Source organism: Ictalurus punctatus, unplaced genomic scaffold, assembly GCF_001660625.3.
Source record: "Ictalurus punctatus breed USDA103 unplaced genomic scaffold, Coco_2.0 Super-Scaffold_100071, whole genome shotgun sequence".
NCBI lineage: Eukaryota > Metazoa > Chordata > Actinopteri > Siluriformes > Ictaluridae > Ictalurus > Ictalurus punctatus.
This window is the reverse complement of record NW_026521092.1, coordinates 455,001-477,170: the sequence shown is the minus strand read 5'-3', so window position 1 is coordinate 477,170 and position 22,170 is coordinate 455,001. Positions and strand designations below refer to the sequence as shown.

The 22,170-nt window shown below is 43.6% G+C and overlaps 1 protein-coding gene across 1 annotated transcript in view; it reads right to left on the bottom strand.

The window, feature by feature from the left end:
- Positions 1–1,754: 1,754 nt before the first annotated feature.
- The window catches only part of LOC108277801 (endothelin-converting enzyme-like 1), a 46,697-nt gene continuing 26,281 nt past the window's right edge, over positions 1,755–22,170 (bottom strand). The window contains exons 8-19 of the mRNA XM_017490728.3: positions 20,535–20,757; positions 17,396–17,494; positions 16,991–17,065; positions 15,994–16,097; positions 10,156–10,214; positions 9,747–9,798; positions 6,743–6,810; positions 5,759–5,883; positions 5,173–5,238; positions 3,311–3,406; positions 2,584–2,660; positions 1,755–2,496 (exon numbers count right to left, since the gene is read on the bottom strand). Coding sequence (XP_017346217.1) covers positions 2,397–2,496; positions 2,584–2,660; positions 3,311–3,406; positions 5,173–5,238; positions 5,759–5,883; positions 6,743–6,810; positions 9,747–9,798; positions 10,156–10,214; positions 15,994–16,097; positions 16,991–17,065; positions 17,396–17,494; positions 20,535–20,757 — 1,144 coding nt within the window. The 3' untranslated portion in view covers positions 1,755–2,396. The remainder of the gene's footprint in view (positions 2,497–2,583; positions 2,661–3,310; positions 3,407–5,172; positions 5,239–5,758; positions 5,884–6,742; positions 6,811–9,746; positions 9,799–10,155; positions 10,215–15,993; positions 16,098–16,990; positions 17,066–17,395; positions 17,495–20,534; positions 20,758–22,170) is intronic.

The window sequence follows — 22,170 nt, the reverse complement described above, 5'->3', positions numbered from 1 at the left end:
ACACAATATTAGGCAGGTGGTTTTAATGTTATGGCTGATCGGTGTATTTTACGGTCATGATTTCTTTTTCTTTTTATAAACACGAGGCTCTGTAACATAAACGTATTATAATATAACATAATGTAATATAAATGTATATATTATTGAACTGTATTAACGAGCTTATAAATGCCCAAAATATTAATTACTGTACCACATAATACCATGTACTCATATAATAAATTACAATAATATAATGACCTTCCTGACATCATGATTATGACGAGTACATACATCAAACAGAGCTTTTATGATTCTTTTTTTTTTTTTTGTTATTTTTTTTATTAAGAAATATTCACATTTCCTGCTGACCATTCAATACTGTGAATTCTGGGTAATGTAGTCCTGTAGGTCTTTTATTCTGTAGTTTGATTAAACATGCTTTATAGCAACACCGGAAGGTGTCTCTGACTTCTTACTTTCTCTTACAGATTGTGTTTAAGTCGTGTTTCAACACCGTATGAAATTAAACATTTCATCACTGTAATAACAGACTCGAACACACACACGTTATCATCATTTATTTATTTATTTCTTTTTGTGATGTACAACCTTAACACCCGAAGAGAGAAAAACTTGCATCGATAGATCTGAACACACAGAACACAGACACGAACAATAACAAAGCCATCGTTCCAGTTATGACGATCACGAGAAGAAGAAGGAAAAAAAGACGTAAGAGTTGTTTCACATCCGTAAAGATCACAATCACTTTGTACGAACGAGAAATTCCTCCATCCTTACCATGTCCATCGCCATCTTCTCGGATTACCATCGGAATCATAACCTCGGTTCATCTCACAAATCTGCGTAAGAAGTTGGCTGTTTTGTTTTTCTTTAATATAAATGAGAAATAGAACCACGCAGCGGTATGACTTAACACGTGAAAATCCAAAAACAAAGAAAATGAATCAACAACCACACAAAGTTCAGGGGAATTCGAGCAAACGGGGAGGATTTTGTCATTTTTGTCGTATTTTGTACAAATTAAGGTGTAAGAAAAGCTCCAAACGCTAACACCCCCCCCCCCCCACCACCACCACCCCACCCCACCCACCCCTCCAAAACCGCGATCAGAAATAACAATTAGGAGATCCTGTAGATCTACAATCAGACGCCGTTTCACATTTTCACAACGGCTCAAAAACATTTCGCTAAACCATCCCAAATTCCGTCCCCGGAAACCCCAACGCTTCCCCACATTTTCCAAAAATTAACCAAAAATCTTTAACATTTCCCTATAAAGAAAAAACAAAAGCTAAACTAAAATATCCCTAAATTCCCCCCAGATCCCACAAATTCACAACACGCGATCGTTACCACACACACACAAACACACACTCTGTTATCGTGACCAAACTGTGCGATTTCACGTCTTTTAAAGAGGGTATCTTCTTGAAAATATTTGAGATTTGTGTAGCAGCTTTTAAATCGTGTTTCTGAACACACACACACACACACACACACACGCACACGCACACACACATGCACACCCTCAAAACTATTATAGCGAATAAGAATAACCCATGAACACTATTAAGTAGAATATAAAAATAAATAAATATAGGATTCTTTCAGGTTATATTTATGTAGAAAAAATAAGTTTCCACACGGAGGATGTGTAGGAAAGCAGCGCTGAGAAACATAAAGCTCGTGGATTATTAAAGCAACGATTAAGGGATTTTACTAAAGAAAAGTCGACACGGTTCTTCTGCAACGTTCTCCATTTGCAAGGCTTTTTTTTTTTTTTTTTGATCAGCTCAGGTACAGTTTATTAATAAAAGTTCACGTGACTCCTGTTGTCGTCAGACTGCGTACGACGTCGATCCGTTTGACGTAAAACTTTAATGTAAACGACAATTGTTCCACTCTCGATTTCAGGACGTAACCCAGAAGGCATTGCGTGTTTGTTTGTTTGTTTTTCTCCACCATGGATGAAGATGTTTATGTAAACAGAAGACAATTTGAAATATTTTCAAATGAAATTGATTATAACAACAAAAAAAAACTTTTGCTCAAAGTGTGCGTTAAACCTTATTATGCTAGATAGGTAGCATGCTAGTCAGTAAGCTAACTAGCTAGCAAGCCAATATGTCTGTACGCGTATGCTGTCTCGGTACGCACGGCCTCGTCGACTGAACGCTACCTGTGTCCATATAAGAGGTATATTGTAACCATGACAACGCTGTTTTGTTTAGGATAACACGAACGCTTTAAGCTCGTAGCAGCACTCTGAAACATTTCCGTTTCGCTCGGCCTGTGTGAGGGCGATTTCAGGGTCCACTGAGGACAGACAGACAATTCTGGATGGATGGTGAAAGATGAGAGGTCAAAGGTCAGTACTGAAGGTCAGAAGGTCACCAGACGGAGCACTTGTTGACGGGATGCATAGGAGATCCTTTCGGGCAGTGAAACACACGACCGAACTCATCAAACTGAGACACGCTGCCGATAACCCTGCACACAGGAGTGTAATAAACAGCTTATACAGAGAGAGAGAGAGTGTGTGTGTATGTGTGTGTGTGTGTGTGTGTGTGTGTGTACCTGTAGTGTTCAGGGGCGTGTTTGTCAGTCAGCAGCTGAAGATATATGGACTGAGATCGTCTCTTCATGCACCAGTTCTGTTCCGCGATTAGAGCAGAGAGATCATTACATGTGATAAACGGTACACCACCGAGCTGCTGAGTTCTGGACCCAGCTACACGTCACAGGTTTAAATCAACGCGCTCGTTCTAATACGGTGTCGTTTCTATAGCAACGGCTCATTCACAGGAACGTGCTCAGCGCACGCTCTACTGATAATAAACCGATTGAAAAACGTGTGTAAATGCTGATATGGTGAAGTTTAAGATTCATCTGAACATCTGAACCTGTGCATAGTTTTAATGTTTAATGTATTGGAGGGTAAACTGCTAATACGGGACTAATATAGTAAATATTGATCTGAAGGTCGGGGGGTCAAGCCCCGGCGCTGCCACGCGGCCTCTGTTGGGCCCTTGAGCAAGGTCCTTAACCCTCTCTGCTCCAGGGGGCGCTGTATCATGGCTGACCCTGCGCTCTGACCCTGCACTCTGACCCCAACATCCTGACATGCTGGGGTATGTGAAGAAAAGGATTTCACTGTGCTGTTACGTACAGTATATGTGATCTATAAAGGCCCATCATCATTATATAGCATTAAAATATAACACATATACTGCCGAGATTTTCTTTATGTGCTACAGATGAATTTTGTGTGTGTGTGTGTGTGTGTGTGTGTGTGTGTGTATACCTGGGCGAATGCTATAAAGAACAGCTGCTCATGTGTGTATTTGAGGCCTGGTAGCGGCCGCTCTGGTCCATGATCCCTCACCCACTTTTGATATGCCTGCAGAGAGACAGATGGAAATTATATATATATATCTGAGAAGACGAGTAGGTGGAGCCACGAACAGCTGTACTGCAATGTTAAGTGAGGATCTCTAACATCTTCTCAAACCAGCTAAGTGACCAGTAGATTGATTGGCAAGCCGATAGACAAGCTGGTTGATTGACAGGTGATTGACTAACACATTGCGTGATTAACAGGTGGACTAATTCCCAAACTGACCGATTGACAGGTAGACTAATTAAAAGGTTCATTTGACACCATTAATCGTGTAATTGCCAAGTTGGTTGATTGACAGGTAGTTTGTTACACAGACTGATCCGAGTCAAACGTAGTTTAACGTCCTGTCTGCTTGATTGACAGGTACACTGACTGGCTGATAGATAGACTGATTTTCAGGTAAGTGAAACTGATTGGCAGGCTGATTGACTGACAGGTAGAAAGTTCAGCACTAGGGGGCAGTGCAGTATTTCATCTTGCACTGAAAGAGTAACATATAGAGTGAAATATTGAGTGACTGAAAAGTGGAGAGTGACAGGCACACTGCTGTGAAAAAGTATTTGCCCCCATCCTGATTTCTTCTGTTTTTGTGTAGATCTCGTACTAAATTGTTTCAGAAGTTAAAACTAAATCTAAGATAAAACAAAGGCAACCTGAGTAAAGACAAAAGACAGTTTTTAAATGATGATGTTATTTATTGAAGCAAAAAAAAAAAAAATTATCCAATGCCAACTGGGTCTGTGTGAAAATGTATTTGCCCCCATAGTTACTAATTCCCTAAATCTAGGAAAGTGCATTCATAATGGGGTTCAGCTGGACTAAACACAACCAAAACTGATTAAAAAACTCGGCACAGTAGTGAACCTTCCCAGAAGTGTCCGACCTTCCAAAATTCATCCAGCAAGTCACAAAAGAGCCAAGGACAACATCAAAGGACATACAGGCCTCTCTTGCATCAGTAAAGGTCACTGTTCATGACTCCACTATCAGAAAGACTCTGGGGGAAAACGGCTCCGTGGAAGAGTGGCGAAGTGAAAACCACTGCTAACCCAGAAGAACATTAAGACTCGACTGAATTTCACCAAAACACACCGTGATGATCCTCAAACCTTTTGGGAGAATGTTCTGAGGACTGATGAGTGGAAACTGGAACTGTTTGGAAGACAGGGGTCCCGTTACATCTGGCGTAAACCAGACACAGAACTCCACCAAAAGATCATCATACCTACAGTCAAGCATGGTGGAGGCAGTGTGATGGTGTGGGGATGCTTTACTGCTTCTGGTCCTGGGCAACTTGCAGTTATTGAGGGAAACATGAATTCTGATCTCTACCAGAAAATCCTAAAGGAGAATGTCCGGTCTTCAGTCCGTAAGTTGAAACTCGAGCGCGACTGGATTATGCAGCGAGACAATGATCCGAAGTCAGTCCTAGTCCTAGAAGTAAGTGAAAGACTGATCTCTGTTAGCGGAAGTGTTTGGTTGCAGTTATTGCTGCTAAAGGTCGCACAAGCAGATTTGAAGTTTAAGGGGGCAATTAGTTTTTCACACAGGTGATGGATGTCGGAAAACTTTTTTTGCTTCAATAAAAAAACATAAATAAATAAAAATGGTGTTGTGTGTTTACTCAGGTTGCCTTTGTTTTATGTTGTATTTCGTTTGAAGATCTAAAACTATTTAGTACGACACACACACACACACACACACACACACACAGAAGAAATCAGGATTTTCACAGCAGTGTAGAGTGAGTGAAGTGCAGAACTCACATAGTAGGATAGTTTCAATCCCCCTAGATCAGCGATGTTCTCTCCCAGTGTGAGACGCCCGTTTACCTATACACACACACACACACACACACACACACACACACACACACAGTGTTTGAATGCTAGAATGTTAGAATGCTCTACAAAGCGCAGTATGTGTCCATTCTAATGATAAATATGATTATATTGTTGATATTCTGATTATGATGTTATTATTACTTTATGATTTCCCTGGGTATCATCAGTACTGTGAGATGTGACCTCGTGCTGCACGATAGCGGTCGCTACGCTACAGGTCGCGGTGAATTCTGGACAGTGTGAGGATGTTGAGCCGTAGTGTATTACGGGTCGTTTCAGTGTTATTTCTTCCAAGGTCACGTGGGTCGAATGAAAGGAGGCTGCAGTGTGGATTCGGCCCACGGGCCCTGTGTTTGACGCGTGTGCCGTAAAGGTTCCGTACAGAACTCTACAAAAGATTCCTTTCTGAACTATAAACCCGTAACAATACCAAGACAAATCCTCGGTGTCACACGTTTGACCTGTTTTTGTTGAAATCAGTGAGAGGTGGTTGCGTGCGCACGCTCACCCGCTGGTTGTAGACGGTGAAGTTATCGTACAGTCTGATGATGCACTCTGCTTTCTTCTGGAACTTTCTGTAAGACTCCTCGGTCCACCACTGCTTCAGGTTACCATAGCGATCGTACTGACCACCTAACACACACCCACACACACAGTATTCTAAAGCTCGGTCTGGGTGAAGAGCTGTTTCGAGATCTTACAGCTAACAAAAGTACTGAACTTTTATTTGCTTTCGTGTTGCACGTCATAGTCTTAGTTCAATGATTCCCATGTTTAGTTTCTTGCTCCTTGTTTCATGCCATAGTTAAACGAGTATACGTTTAAAACAGGTTAGATGTGTAAGGGTGCCATGTGGTAGGTTTTCCATGCCCAGCTCTTGTTTTATGTTTCACGCTTCGGTTCTAGTTCTGGTTTAGACCTCGATTCCCGTTTCCTGTACGAGTGACTTTAGGGGGAAATAAAGACTTTTATCCTGCACTTACTTCCTGTCCCAGTCTCGTAACAGCGGTTAACTCGTTTTTGACTAAAATGCCAGATAGAACAGACAGAACAGTTTCGATTTGTGTCTCAAGATGTTCGACTCATTGAGAAATTTGATTTTGTCCAAAAAATATTCCGGATTGAAGAAACAGGCTTGTACGTTTATGTGGAAAATAGCTTTTCAGACACGTCTATCGTGTGTCTGGACTACGGTTCTTTAGTTTCACGGTGACATCATTTGTACATATTTCAGAAAATAACACAATAGTTAAAGAAATGAAATAATACAAATCAAATGTAAGCAATATTCTCATCTGAATCCTTTCTATAGAATATAGTAATGTGATTTACCTCAAAACATATTATTATCTCACCTTCTAGAATTTACTGAATCGCTTGTGATGTACGATTTCTGTGCTGAACTGAAGGCGCTCCAGTGTGTTTACGTTACTTATTAGATTAAACTAAACTTGATGAAGATTTGGAGAATGCTTGAGATGAAATCTCTCACCCCAGTCGTCGTATCCATGTGTTAGCTCGTGTCCGATGATTGCTCCGATTCCTCCATAATTTAGAGACCTGTGATAAATCCAAGGTAAATCTTGAGCTGCACTTCTCATCAGTCACCACTAGAGGGTAGAGCAGTATCACATACTAACAAGGCAAAGTTTCGTGGAGAAAAAATACCAGCTTACTGCAAGTTTAGTATTTTTGTCCAGGTGTGTGTGTGTGTGTGTGTGTGTGTGTGTGTGTGTGTGTGTGTGTGTGTGTGTGTGTGTGTTTGTGTGTGTGTGTGTGTTCTAATGACTTCCTCCTTCCTTTGTAAAAAGAGATCAATAGAACGATGGAACTGTCAACCTCTGATTACAGGCAGTCCCACAAAAACCTTGCAGACACACACACACACACACACACACACACACACACTTTCTCTCTCTCTCTAATTGTCACCTGAACTAATGGACTAGAACCTTTCTCACAATGGCCAACAATCTTTTCCTGCAGTGTGACACCTGCGCACACACACACACACACACGGGGGGGGAGGGGGGGGGGGGTGTGTAAAGGAGGATGTATAAACCTGTCTGAGAGTCTTTATTCTTTCTTTCTTTTTTAAACCCAGTGACATTTTAACAACGAGGAGCACTGAGAGAAAAGAAAAGGCTGAATAAAGACCGCCGCGATGAACGAGTTATTGAAAGGACTGAGCGTACATCTCATTGGTTTTGTGAGGATGTTAGTTAAGCATCTTGCAGTGTTGGGTAAGCTTGTGTGTAAAGGTGAGGTATAATAATGTTAAGATTAGTTACAGTAATAATGTGAAGGTTAGCTACAGCACAGGTAAGAGTAACAGAGTGTTTAGTACAGAGCTACAGCGACGTTAAAAACACGCTCACAAGCACCGCCTCCCTTTAAAACTTCTTAAAGAGTCTGAAATCAGAACCGCACACGGTACATTCAAAAACATTTACTAATCTACAAAACCCAGAAGACTAGTGCTCAGAACAGAGCTTTCCGGAAGTTTAAGAGATTTTTACAACTCAAACGCTAAAAGTAGTAGAAAACCTGGTTAGTGCTCGTACTCACTAATGATTTAGAATATCACACAAATATGCGATTCGAGACACGGTGCTAGTTTATTTAGTCAGTTGCAGACACATTGTCTCTCAGATTTAAACCAGAGCAATATTCACCGACCAGCCATAACGTCATAACCACTGGCAGGTGCTGTGAGGAACCTGTCGAGGGGAGGGATTTATAGATTTATTAGTCAGCAGGTGAACAGTCAGTTCTGGAAGTCGAGGAGTTGGAAGCAGGAAAAATGGACAAGTGTAAGGATCTGAGAGACTCTGACGAGGGCCAGATTGTGACGTCTAGACGACTGGATCGGAGCTTCTCCAAAACAGCAGGTGTTGTGGGGTGTTCCCGGTCTACAGGGGTTATTACCTACCAAAAGTGCTCCAAGGAAGGAGAATCAGTGAAGCGGAGACAGGGTCACGTGTGTGCAAGGCTCACTGATGTGCGTGAGGAGAGAAGGCTAGACCGTCTGATCCGATCCCACTGAAGATCTCCTGTAGCACAGAGTGCTGAAACAGTTCCTGCTGGTTCTGATAGAAAGGAGTCAGAGCACACAGAGCATCACAGCTTGCTGCGTATGGAGCTGCGCAGCTGCAGAGCGGTCAGAGTGTCCATGCTGACCCCCGGTGCACCTCCCAAATCTCCTACAGTGGAAGAAGGTGGCCTGGTCTGATGGGTCACGTTTTCTTTTACACCATGGCCAGGTGCGCCGCTTACCTGGGGAAGAGATGGCACCAGGATGCACTATGGGAAGAAGGTGAGCTGGTGGAGGCAGTGTGACGCTCTGGACAATGTTCTGCTGGGAGACCTTGGGTCCTGTATTCATGTGGATGTTACTGTGACACGTACCACCTACCTAAACACTGTTACAGAACAAGTACACCCCTTCATGGTAACGGTGTTCCCTAATGTCAGCGTCCTCTCTCAGCAGGATAACGCTCCCTGACACACTGCGATGATTGTTCAGGAACGCTTTGAGGAACATGACAAAGAGTTCAGGGTGTCGACTCAACCTCCAAATTCCCCAGATCTCAATCCGATCCAGCGTCCGTGGGACGTTCTGGACAAACGAGTCCGATCCATGGAGGCCCGATCTCACAACTTACAGCACTTAAAGGATCTGCTGCTAACGTCTTGCTGCCAGAAACCACAGCACACCTTCAGAGGTCTTGTGGAGTCCAGGCCTCGACGAATCAGAGCTGTTCTGCTGGCACAAGGAGAAGAGGACCTACACAATATTAGACAGGTGGTTTTAATGTTATGGCTGATCGGTGTCTTACTGTGTGGATGATGCTAGATGTGATTATCACATTAATCACTGCTTTCATTTAATAAAATCTCTTCCACATTCATTATTCAGCAGCACATGGAACAGCACTTGATCCAGCACTTCCTGTTATTTTACATTTTATTTGACGTAATTTAATGAAGCCATGACGCACCAAATCGAGGTGAAGAGATTGTAACGTGTGTGCAGGATGTAGGAGATTTTATCACACTTTTATTTCACTGTATTGATTTGTTGGATTAAAAAATAAACCAGAGTTTATGTTAATCCGATGCGCTCCGCTGTAAAGAAAACGTGCTCGGTGTGAAGGATAATCTGACCCAGCGCTCATCTGCTACGCTTACAGAGAAACATTAACTTTATCCGTTATTTCATCCAAAAAATATTCACTCCTCCAGATAAGTGACGACTCCGATTACGGTGCGTCTCCGTAAATATTACGGGAAGTGCTAAAGACGAGAAATAATCAGCTTCACCTCAACTTCCTCCCTCCTTCCCAGCACGAAGCACATCAGGTCATTATACAGGGTCAGTATACAGACGGAGTAGAGCGATCACCGAAGCTCTGGAGTAAACTGTGATCTGTGTACCTTATAAAGCATTCATGAATCAGTGGAGTGGTTCAGGAGCAGCTTCATAAAATACTCACTGCGGGAATTCTGGATCGTACAGAGTCGGCTGGAGAATTCCGGCTGGGAAAACTGGAAAAACACAAAAATTCAGAAGACAGACAGAGAGACAAGAGAGAGGTGATGACAGAGTGACAGAGTGTCACAGACAAGATGAAAAAAAACAAGGCTCTGTGTTTGTCTTCTGTCTCTTTCTCTGTATGTGTCTCTCTCTCTCTCTCTCGCTCTCTCTCTCGCTCATGCTTTCTTTATTTCTCCTGTATGTATTGATTCTCTGGAAGGAAAATCTAATCCACAGATGGACAAAGACACCACTAATAACCGGCTGCAGCTCATAATAGAGAGAAGAATAAGGTGTGTGTGAGGGATATAGAGAGAGAGAGAGAGAGAGTGAGAGAGAGAGAGAGAGAGAGAGAGAGAGAGATGTACCCATCTGGTTCTTGTTTGGAAGGTAGTAAGCATTGAGCGCCTGGGGTGGAAGAAGCCACCTGTGGAAATATAACACACACACACACACACACACACACACACACACACACACACACACACACACACACAGTGTTTACTCGGGTTGTTTAATAAACTGCACACCTGTATACCGGCATATATACAACACACTTGGACAAACACACACACACACACACACACACACACACACACACACACACACACACACACACACACATAAAATAGTAAACACATGAGCACAACACATGAAATCAGTATTCACTTTTTATTGGGCTTCGGGCAGCAGGGTTCGTACAGGTTATAATTTTATTTTCCCACGCATGGCTTCGTCTTCACCATTACGTCGACATACCAACAACTTTCAATGGAAAGTCGCTAAACGTCGCTAGATGATGTCATGCGCTGATTAACATTTCATTACGTGGTTTGCATTCTGCCCAGTGTCAGCCCTTCACATCTGTTTGCTTCTTTCCTACTCTTTGTGCTCACATACTGTATTTTAAAAGATATTTTAAAACCCACTTTCCTATAAAGCCGTTCTCGTTTACATATTTTTCTGTTTGCGTTGTCAGACAACAGAACGGGTAAGAAATAGTGACTGAGACGCGGCACATGTGCTGCGATGTCGGCAGTGTTGGGGAAGCGACTTTGAAACTGTAGCTTTTTAAGCTACGAGCTACTCATAGTTTGAAGGAGTTAAGCTACAGTCAAGCTACCCTTTTAAAAAAAAAGTACTGCAACTGAAGTGAGAGAATGTCTTTCTTATGTTTTCTCTCACAGTGAATGTAGTGCTCGCTCTCTCTCTGCCACTCACTGAACAGAACAGACGCAGAGAGAGGTGTATCTGCGGCGGGAAAGCAGGACCTCGCGGGGTAGTACTGGTGACTCTCTTCTACAGAACGTAGCTAAGGTTTGTACAAAACAACAACAACAACAACAAAGCTAAAGGGGTCTGAGAAGGTGACCGGAGCTGTCTCTGTCCCGATGAGCGAGCGAATTGCGGGAGGAGGGGGAGGGAGGGGTGGCAGTGGGGTGTCATATTTTGAGTGAAATGATTGTATTCATGTTCTATCCAAAATAAACACTTTAAAGTTCTTATAAATTTCATATTTATTTATTTTTATAATTCAAGCACTTTTTAAGCACCACTAAATTAAAAAAATGGCTGTTTTCAAGGTTTTCCAGTAATTAAACTTCAAAAAGCCCAATTCAAACACTTCAAGCACGTCAAGCACCTTGTACGAACACTGTAACAGGTGCTGTGACTGTCGCAGTGATTCATTTTCTCAATCAGATGATATAATTATGATAAAATTATAAAGTTTCAGAATCCACCACTAAAACTCCTAAGTTACAAAAAAAACCATCATGTTAATCGTGTTAATCATGTTGTGATTAAACGTTAGAATGTTCACACTATTTTCAGAATTCAGTAGATTACAGTGCAACAACACACAATGATATATCATTAATGTTTTTACTGAAATTTAGCACTTTTCTAGTAAACATTTTTAGGAGCCACGGCCAAGCGGGCATGTCTAGACAGCTGTCGGGCGTGGTTAGGTACAGAGGGGGCATGGTCACATGGGAGTTTCTAAAGAAACAAGCAAATACTGTTGCAAACATTGTTAGGAGCCAAGGCCATGTGGGTGAGTGAAGGGAGCCGAGGGATAGAGACAGGTGGGTTGGGTCAAAAAGGGTGAGCGTGGGGAAAAGAGAGATGATACAGTGAGCCATGAGTGCAGGGTCAAGTGAGCAGAGCCAGAGAGTTGAGGAAGCACCTGAGCAGGGTCAGGTGGGCAGGGCCAGAGAGTATAGAGAGCAGGGTCAGGTGGGCAGGGCCAGAGAGTATAGAAAGCAGGGTCAGGTGGGCAGGGCCAGAGAGTTGAGAAAGCAGGGTCAGGTGGGTAGGGCCAGAGAGTATAGAAAGTAGGGTTAGGTGGGCAGGGCCAGAGAGTATAGAAAGCAGGGTCAGGTGGGCAGGGCCAGAGAGTTGAGAAAGCAGGGTCAGGTGGGTAGGGCCAGAGAGTATAGAAAGTAGGGTTAGGTGGGCAGGGTCAGAGAGTTGAGAAAGCAGGGTCAGGTGGGCAGGGCCAGAGAGTTGAGAAAGCAGGGTCAGGTGGGCAGGGCCAGAGAGTTGAGAAAGCAGGGTCAGGTGGACAGGGCCAGAGAGTTGAGAAAGCAGGGTCAGGTGGACAGGGCCAGAGAGTTGAGGAAGTAGGGTCAGGTGGGCAGGGCCAGAGAGTATAGAAAGCAGGGTTAGGTGGGCAGGGCCAGAGAGTATAGAGAGCAGGGTCAGGTGGGCAGGGCCAGAGAGTTGAGGAAGTAGGGTCAGGTGGGCAGGGCCAGAGAGTATAGAGAGCAGGGTCAGGTGGGCAGGGCCAGAGAGTATAGAGAGCAGGGTCAGGTGGGCAGGGCCAGAGAGTATAGAAAGCAGGGTCAGGTGGGCAGGGCCAGAGAGTTGAGAAAGCAGGGTCAGGTGGGCAGGGCCAGAGAGTATAGAAAGTAGGGTTAGGTGGGCAGGGCCAGAGAGTTGAGAAAGCAGGGTCAGGTGGGCAGGGCCAGAGAGTTGAGAAAGCAGGGTCAGGTGGGCAGGGCCAGAGAGTTGAGAAAGCAGGGTCAGGTGGACAGGGCCAGAGAGTTGAGGAAGTAGGGTCAGGTGGGCAGGGCCAGAGAGTATAGAGAGCAGGGTCAGGTGGGCAGGGCCAGAGAGTATAGAAAGTAGGGTCAGGTGGGCAGGGCCAGTGAGTTGAGGAAGTAGGGTCAGGTGGGCAGGGCCAGAGAGTATAGAGAGCAGGGTCAGGTGGGCAGGGCCAGAGAGTTGAGAAAGCAGGGTTAGGTGGGCAGGGCCAGAGAGTATAGAAAGCAGGGTCAGGTGGGCAGGGCCAGAGAGTTGAGGAAGTAGGGTCAGGTGGGCAGGGCCAGAGAGTATAGAAAGCAGGGTCAGGTGGGCAGGGCCAGAGAGTTGAGAAAGCAGGGTTAGGTGGGCAGGGCCAGAGAGTTGAGAAAGCAGGGTCAGGTGGGCAGGGCCAGAGAGTATAGAAAGCAGGGTCACTTGGACAGGGCCAGAGAGTTGAGGAAGTAGGGTCAGGTGGGCAGGGCCAGAGAGTATAGAAAGCAGGGTCACTTGGACAGGGCCAGAGAGTTGAGGAAGTAGGGTCAGGTGGGCAGGGCCAGAGAGTATAGAAAGCAGGGTCAGGTGGGCAGGGCCAGAGAGTTGAGAAAGCAGGGTTAGGTGGGCAGGGCCAGAGAGTATAGAAAGCAGGGTCAGGTGGGCAGGGCCAGAGAGTATAGAAAGCAGGGTCAGGTGGGCAGGGCCAGGGAGTTGAGAAAGCAGGGTTAGGTGGGCAGGGCCAGAGAGTATAGAGAGCAGGGTCAGGTGGGCAGGGCCAGAGAGTATAGAAAGCAGGGTTAGGTGGGCAGGGCCAGAGAGTATAGAAAGCAGGGTCAGGTGGGCAGGGCCAGAGAGTTGAGAAAGCAGGGTCAGGTGGGCAGGGCCAGAGAGTATAGAAAGCAGGGTTAGGTGGGCAGGGCCAGAGAGTATAGAAAGCAGGGTTAGGTGGGCAGGGCCAGAGAGTTGAGAAAGCAGGGTTAGGTGGGCAACTCTAGCAAGATAAAAGTGTAGGGGCAGATGCCAAGTGGGGTATAGCCAAGTGAGAGCCAAGCAAAAAAATTTTGGGCAGGTAAGGGGCTCTACAGAGCTAAAAGGGAAGGACGGACATCGTTGGTGCCTCTGGTGAGTGTACATAGCTAGTACAGTTAGCTCAATTTGCTAGTCTAATCTGAAGTCTAGTACAGAGCCGAGCAGTAAATCACACATCTGCTTTTCATACTGATTTATTTCATCTGTGTTTAATTACTTATCTTCAGGAGCAATATATAGACCACGCCCACAGGTGACAAACCACAAACGAATAACTAGCATAAGTTGAGTTTTTGTTGAATCAGACGATACACTGCGGATCAGTTGATTATACTGTAATATATCAAGCCACAATTAAAAACGTAAAAAAAATAAAGACACGCTCAGGTGGCCATTTGTATGTTGAAGCTCAAGCCTTTAAGGATTAAACATGAGAAATCAAAGTCAGTGTTAAAAAAGCAGCTGATAAAGAATAATGATTTTACTCCTTTCCTGCTCCCCAAAAACCAATAAAAGACTTGATCTCCAAAGCAGTGAAATAATTTCATATAATGTAATAGTTCCTCACCTGTGACGTCGTATCAGCGTGTCTGTCTTTAACATTATTGTTTTCCTGCTCCACAAGTCGAAAACTCATAACTCCTCAATATTCGCCAGGCTCTCTCTAATGTCAGCTTAAAATATCACTCACCAACGTATAAACCAAGTGTATAATGCTGTTTATATATATATATATATATATATATATATATATATATATATATATATATACTTTTATTATATATATACGGTGCTGTGAAAAAGTATTTGCCCCATCCTGATTTCTTCTGTTTTTGTGTATATCTCATATTAAATTGTTTCAGAAATAAAACTAAATCTAAGATAAAACAAAGGCAACCTGAGTAAACACAAAATACAGTTTTTAAATGATAATGTTATTTATTTGAAATATATCAAATTGAAATACATCGGTCTGGGAAGGGTTACAAAGCTATTTCAAAGGCTCTGGGACTCCAAAGAACCACAGTGAGAGATGTTATCTCCAAATGGAAAAACTCTGCAAAGTATTGAACCTTCACAGAAGTGTCGACCTTCCAAAATTCCTCTGACGACTCATCCAGGAAATCACAAAAGAGCCAAGGACAACATCAAAGGACCTACAGGCCTCTCTTGCATCAGTAAAGGTCACTGTTCATGACTCCACTATCAGAAAGACTCTGGGGGAAAATGTCCTCCATGGAAGAGTGGTGAGGAGAAAACCACTGCTGACCCAGAAGAACATTAAGACTCGACTGAATCTCACCAAAACACACCTTGATGATCTCCAAATACATCCAGTGTTAATCAAAAAGAATTTCACAAAAAGAATATCATATGTACAGTCAAGCATGGTGGAGGAAGTGTGATGGTGTGGGGATGCTTTGCTGCTTCAGGGCCTGGGCAACTTGCAGTAATTGAGGGAAACATGAATTCTGCTCTCTAGAGAATGTCTGGTCTTCAGCCCGTAAACTGAAACTCAAGCTTAACTGCATTATGCAGTGAGACAATGATCCAAAGTGTAGGAGTAAATCCTAGTCCTAAAAGTAAGTGAAAGACTGATCTCCAGTTATCAGAAGTGTTGGGTTGCAGTCATTGCTGCTAAAGGTGGCACAAACAGATTAAAGGGGCATTTAGTTTTTCACAAGGATGATAGGTGTTGGATAACTTTTTTCCTTCAATATATTTTTTTAAATAAAAACTATTAAGTATGAGATATACACAAAAACCGAAGAAATACTTTTTCACAGCACTGTATATAGATTATGTATGCTTAAATATGTAGAGTTATTTACAATGTTTCATAAACAATAAAATATTATATTAATTAGATACTTTAGTGTCTATTATTTATTATTTATTATTATACTTTAGTGTTTATTATTATTATTATTATTATTAATAATAATAATAATAATAATAATAATAATAATAATAATAACACCAATAACATTAATATTAATAGTAATATGTTTGGTGGTGTGCTTATTTGTGGTTTATTGGATAATTTGCACTGCATCAATATTTTTTGTGTGTGTGTGTGTGTGTGTGTGTGTGTGTGTGTGTGTGTGTGTGTGTGTGTGTGTGTGTGTGTGTGTGTGTGCGTGCGTTGTTCTCACGTCGTCTTGTCCACTTCCTTGCGGATCTTGTTGATGGACAGGTTGATGTTGTACTTGATGCTGTTCAGGATGTTTTTGAAATACGTCTTCTCGTTCACTTCAAACTTCAGAAGAACAACAAAAAAAAAATCACAGAAGAAAGTGAGTGAAGAAGAAGGGGGAAAAACAGTTTTACATATGTGATCTTCCTGTTCTGTTCACATTGTTCTTTCCTTTTAAACCCCGGATCTCTCGTCACATTTAAAAAACACAGTCTATCACGCACGTCGTCATCTCAGGAATTAGCGATGTAAACTAAATTAGGATTTATTTGTATTTGGATTAATAAGTCAGGAATAACTGGGCCAGGCTGGGTTTGAACAGACTGAGCTCAGACACAAATGTTTGGAGGTGACTGAAGCTGTAAATGTAAACCTGTGGTTTGGATTGAATTCGAGTCAGGTTTGGCCAGACTTCTCACACTCAGGTTCAGATTAAAAACTGGGTCGAGTTTAATAATATATTAAATCGGGTTTGGAATTATAACTTGCATAAAACTATAATTGAGTTTGGAAATAAAACTCGGTCTTGTGGGTCGCAACGGGGTGGGACAGAATGTTCCTGTAGATGCAGTGTAAAGTTCTGTAGGTCGGGTCGAGTCAAGCTCACACACACTGTTCCTTGCCTGTGATTAGGTTGTGTTTAAAAGAGCACTAGGTGGAAATGGAAATAAGATTGGAACGACTGTTAAAATCACACCATTTACTGTAGAGTTGGGAAAAAAAACTGCAATTTTTTCACACATTTATTTCATTTTATCAAAATGACAGGAACATTTCTTTCTGTTCCTGCCTATTATTTAAAAAAAAAAAAAAAAAAAAAACAGACATAAAGGTTCATTTTGGGGGGAAATGTGTTAAATGGTTTTAGTATCGATTCACACTTTAGTAAAAAATATCAAATTGATTTTGACCAGAACATGAGGGTTAAGAGATCCGGACCCGAGTGTGTGATTTACCCCGTATTCCTGATCAATGAGCTCCGGCTTTAACAGGAAGTCTGGATAACCCGTCATCACCATCATGTACTGGAGCTGAGAGAGAGAGAGAGAGAGAGAGAGAGAGAGAGAGAGAGAGAGAGAGAGAGAGAGAGAGAGAGAGAGAGAGAGAGAGAGAGAGAGAGAGAGAGAGAGAGAGAGAGAGAGAGAGAGAGAGAGAGAGAGAGAGAGAGAGAGAGAGAGAGAGAGAGAGAGAGAGAGACTCAGTATGCTACACTCTGCACTATGGATGAATGTTGATTGTGTTTGCTTGTTGTTGCTAACTCATATAAATTTCCAGTTATGGTCCTTCACATCGTGTCTTTATTGACTGAAAGCAGACTGCGTGATAATTGAGTCATTTTATTTACACTTTTTTTTTTTCACCTTGGCTCTCGCTGCCTCTTTGGTTTCTCCGTCCATCCAGTCAAGCTCCTGCAGTCTGACATCCAGCGAGTGCTTTATGTCCTCCACCAGCTCCTGTACCTGCAAACCACAGGCAATAAATATACCGAATAAATCAATAATCCTTATCAATAATCAATGATTATTAATACAACATCAACCAACAGATGTTGTATTACCCATAATGCACCACAATAGCTACATTATCAGTTGTTTTGCAAGGCCGAGTATGGGCTATCATTAGAGTCTCAGGCCCCGCCCACACGTATACAGACATCTTCTACACTTCCACACGAAAGTGCACTGCAGTTATGATGTCTTGTTTCAAAAAGCTCACAGTGTTCAAAGGTTTTCATCAGAAACTGTTCAAAGAAGTGTGTGTGTGTGTGTGTGTAGCCAATCATATTCAACCTGAAGCCTGTGAACAAAAAAAGTACAATAAGACATGAGTCATGCTGTTGGTTGTGGGCGGAGCCTCTGAGACTTACACTATTGTAGCTAGAGGTCGTAGCTTTTTAGTGTTCCATAATATATTTCTTCCTAATTGCTAAAGGCCAGTTGGCCAAGTAATGTTTAATAAAATGTTATGATAATAAATGTTCTTTTAAGCACTTCTTCTATTAAAAAAAGATTTATTAATAAGACTTCTGTTAAACATTAGCATTTGGCAGAAACCGTGAATACGCTAAAGGATGACTAATTAACTGCAGAATCTTTTTTGAGAGACGTTACTTCACTACATTTCCGATATTAATGAGATCCTCAGTAATGGACGCTGACTTATGGACCTGACTGCACGGTGACCTCAAACAGTCTGCTACACAAACAAGAAAATCCCACATTGTGCTGATCTATCCGTCTGTCCTTCCATCTCTCTATCACAGAACAGCACGGACGAAGAGGAGGGAGGGGGAGAGGTGGCTTTCAGCAGAACAGAGGAGAGACTGAAGGGAACAAGGGAAGAAGAGATCACATTAAGGTGAGGGATTAGGAGTGAGAGAGAGGGGGATTAGTGCAGAGACACGGAGACTGGATGAGAAGGACGAGATGAGAGAAGACTCGAAAGTGGCAGAAGAAAAACAGGAGAGATGTGTACGACAAAAAATCTGAGAGAAAGACAGGTACAGAGGCCACACTTACCTCACTGAGAGTGACACACAGAGGCCACGCCTCTTTCACTGAGACTGACACTCTGGGGCCACACCTCCTTTACTGGGATTGACACTCTGGGGCCACACCTCCTTTACTGGGATTGACACTCAGGGGCCACACCTCCTTTACTGGGATTGACACTCAGGGGCCACACCTCCTTTACTGGGATTGACACTCAGGGGCCACACCTCCTTTACTGAGATTGACACTCAGGGGCCACACCTCCTTTACTGAGATTGGCACTCAGGGGCCACACCTCCTTTACTGAGATTGACACACACACAGGCCTCACCTCTTTTACTGAAACTGACACACACAGGCCACGCCATCTTTACTGACTGACACTCAGGGGCCACACCTCCTTTACTGACTGACACTCACAGTTCACACCTCTTTTACTGCGATTTACACACACAGGCCACGCCTCTTTCACTGACACTAACCCTCAGGGGTCACACCTCCTTTACTGAGACTGACACACAGAGGCCACATCTCTTTTACTGAGACTGACACACACAGGCCACACCTCCTTTACTGACTGACACTCAGGGGCCACACCTCCTTTACTGAGATTGACACTCAGGGGCCACACCTCCTTTACTGAGATTGACACACACACAGGCCTCACCTCTTTTACTGAAACTGACACACACAAGCCACACCTCCTTTACTGACTGACACTCAGGGGCCACACCTCCTTTACTGAGATTGACACTCAGGGGCCACACCTCCTTTACTGAGATTGACACACACACAGGCCTCACATCTTTTACTGAAACTGACACACACAGGCCACACCTCCTTTACTGAGATTGACACTCAGGGGCCACACCTCCTTTACTGAGATTGACACACACACAGGCCTCACCTCTTTTACTGAAACTGACACACACAAGCCACACCTCCTTTACTGACTGACACTCAGGGGCCACACCTCCTTTACTGACTGACACTCAGGGGCCACACCTCCTTTACTGAGATTGACACTCAGGGGCCACACCTCCTTTACTGAGATTGACACACACACACAGGCCTCACATCTTTTACTGAAACTGACACACACAGGCCACACCTCCTTTACTGACTGACACTCAGGGGCCACACCTCCTTTACTGACTGACACTCACAGTTCACACCTCTTTTACTGCGATTTACACACACAGGCCACGCCTCTTTCACTGACACTAACCCTCAGGGGTCACACCTCCTTTACTGAGACTGACACACAGAGGCCACGCCTCATTTAATAAGACTTACACAGAGGCTATGCCTCCTTCACTGAGAAAGATACAAACAGGCAACACCTCCTTTACTGGGACTGACAAGCACAGGCCACACCTCTTTCACTGACACACACACAGGCCATGACTCCTTAACTAACACTCACACACACAGGCCACACCTCCTTCACTGTGATTCACACACCTCCTTCACTGAGAAATATACAAACAGGCCACACCTCCTTAACTGACACTGACACACACAGGCCACGCCTCCTTCAATGAGACTGACACACACAGGCCACGTCTCTTTCACTGAAACTGAACACATGCAGGCCACACCTCCTTTACTGAGACTGACACATCTTTTTCACTAAGACTTACACAGAGGCCACTCCTCCTTCACTATGACTCACACAGAGGCCACACCTCTGTCACGGTGACTGACACAAAGATGCCAGGCCTCCTTTACTACAACTGACACACATGGGCCATGCCTCTTTCCCTGTAACTGACACACAGACCATACCTCCTTCAATGACACTAATACATAGAGGCCACACCTCCTTCACTGAGACTGACACATACAGGCCACACCTCTTTCAGTGTAACTGACACATAGGCCACATCTCCTTCACTGAGACAGACACACATGACTTCTACCTGTATAAGAACGTTGATGAGGTCATGACTTATCATGTGACTGCCTAATAAAATGTAACTTAAGCCCCTCCCCTCCCCTTTCTTGCCTTGGCCTTGCTGCGAGAGGAGAAGTGTGTCTGGACGAAGAGTGCACCCAGCGCCATGCCGAAGTGTTTGTTGGCCTGATTGAGACACAGCTGGTTGAGCTCCAGCTGCCGCTCGGTTCCGTCGATCTCCCGCGAGAACTCGTGGATCGTGCTTCGGAAACCCGTGGATAAGTGCTCGCTGAGCGCCGCTACGATCCTCCACAGCATGTAGTTATGCAGAACCCTGAGAGCGAGAGCGAGAGCGAGAGAGAGAGAGAGAGAGATGGGCGAGAGCCATAGACAATAAGGCATGAAGCAGAGTTATTGCTACTGCCCTGAAGTTGATTTTTTTCCTATAACAGCACATCCCCAAGTATTTTCTTCCTCTTATACCACAACAATTTTCCAACACTTACAACGTTTTTGTTTATTAAAGAACGATGTCATACTTTTTGACAGCTTATAGTTACATTTAATGTGAAACAAGTTAGTCCCTGTCGTCACTGACGTCACAGCCGCTACAAACGGCTCGTTCTCTTTACAGAACCCTCTCTTGCGGTTATCGAGACGAACGACGCAGCTTGTCATGCTACAGAGAAACCGCGAAGCGTAAACTCCTCTTAACTGAAGATGTCGGAAATCTTAAAGCTACATCTTAAGCTCTGATTGTTACACAGCGCTGACGAGTCCCCGCGAATGAGCTGTTGCAATAGAAAGCATGACGTATTAGAACCAGTGCATAAATTAAAGCTGTGATTTGCGGCTGCACTACTGTCAGAGCTGCTGTTCTAGAAAATTAATCAACACCTCCTGGCCAATCAGGATCCAGCGTGGTGTAAATCTCATTAATGCGCCGTAAAAAAAGAGCAGAGCCAAATGAGCGTCTAAACGCTCTAAAAAGATTAAGTCCTAATTAATTACTCCAGGACGTAAACAGATGGAAAATGTCACAGCGAACAAAACAAGCTCTCGCTCTTTCTTTCCCTCTTTCTCTCTCGCGCACTCGTCTCGGCTCTTTCGCCGTGATGTCATCCCTCGCTTCTGACACGCAGACGGCATTTTAATCATCAATGTGCCTTTTCTTGGCTCGGTGCCGGTTCTCCTGTGCCAACAAAGCACTTCCACAGCCCACTCAATTCAGAGGGGAGGGAGGGATGGAGGGATGAAAAGGACAGGGGACTTTGTCTTTAAACCAGTCCTGTAAGAGAGAGCAGGACGAGAGACAGGGAGCGGGAGAGAATGGAAGTAAAGAGAATAAACTATAAAGTGTAGAGGGAAAGGTAGACGGTAGAGGGTGGATGGAGGGATGGAAAACGGAGAAGGAGGGGATAATAATAATAATAATAATAATAATAATAATAATAATAATAAATGTTTTAATAATAATAATTATTTACATTTATGTAGTGCTTTTTACATTGTATGGGGGAAATCTTCGTGTTATGCTTCGTGTCGCGTGATAAATGGATAGATATGGGATAAATAGATAGGGTGTGGATGGATGGAGGGATGGATAAAAAGAAGGAGAAAGAAAGATGAGAGAGGGACAGGGAAAGAGTGATTAATGAGAAATAGAAAGAGAGAAAGAGGTAGAGAAGGAATATAAGCTAAATGAAGGGAGAAATGCAGAGAGCGAGACAGGCACAGAGAACTACAA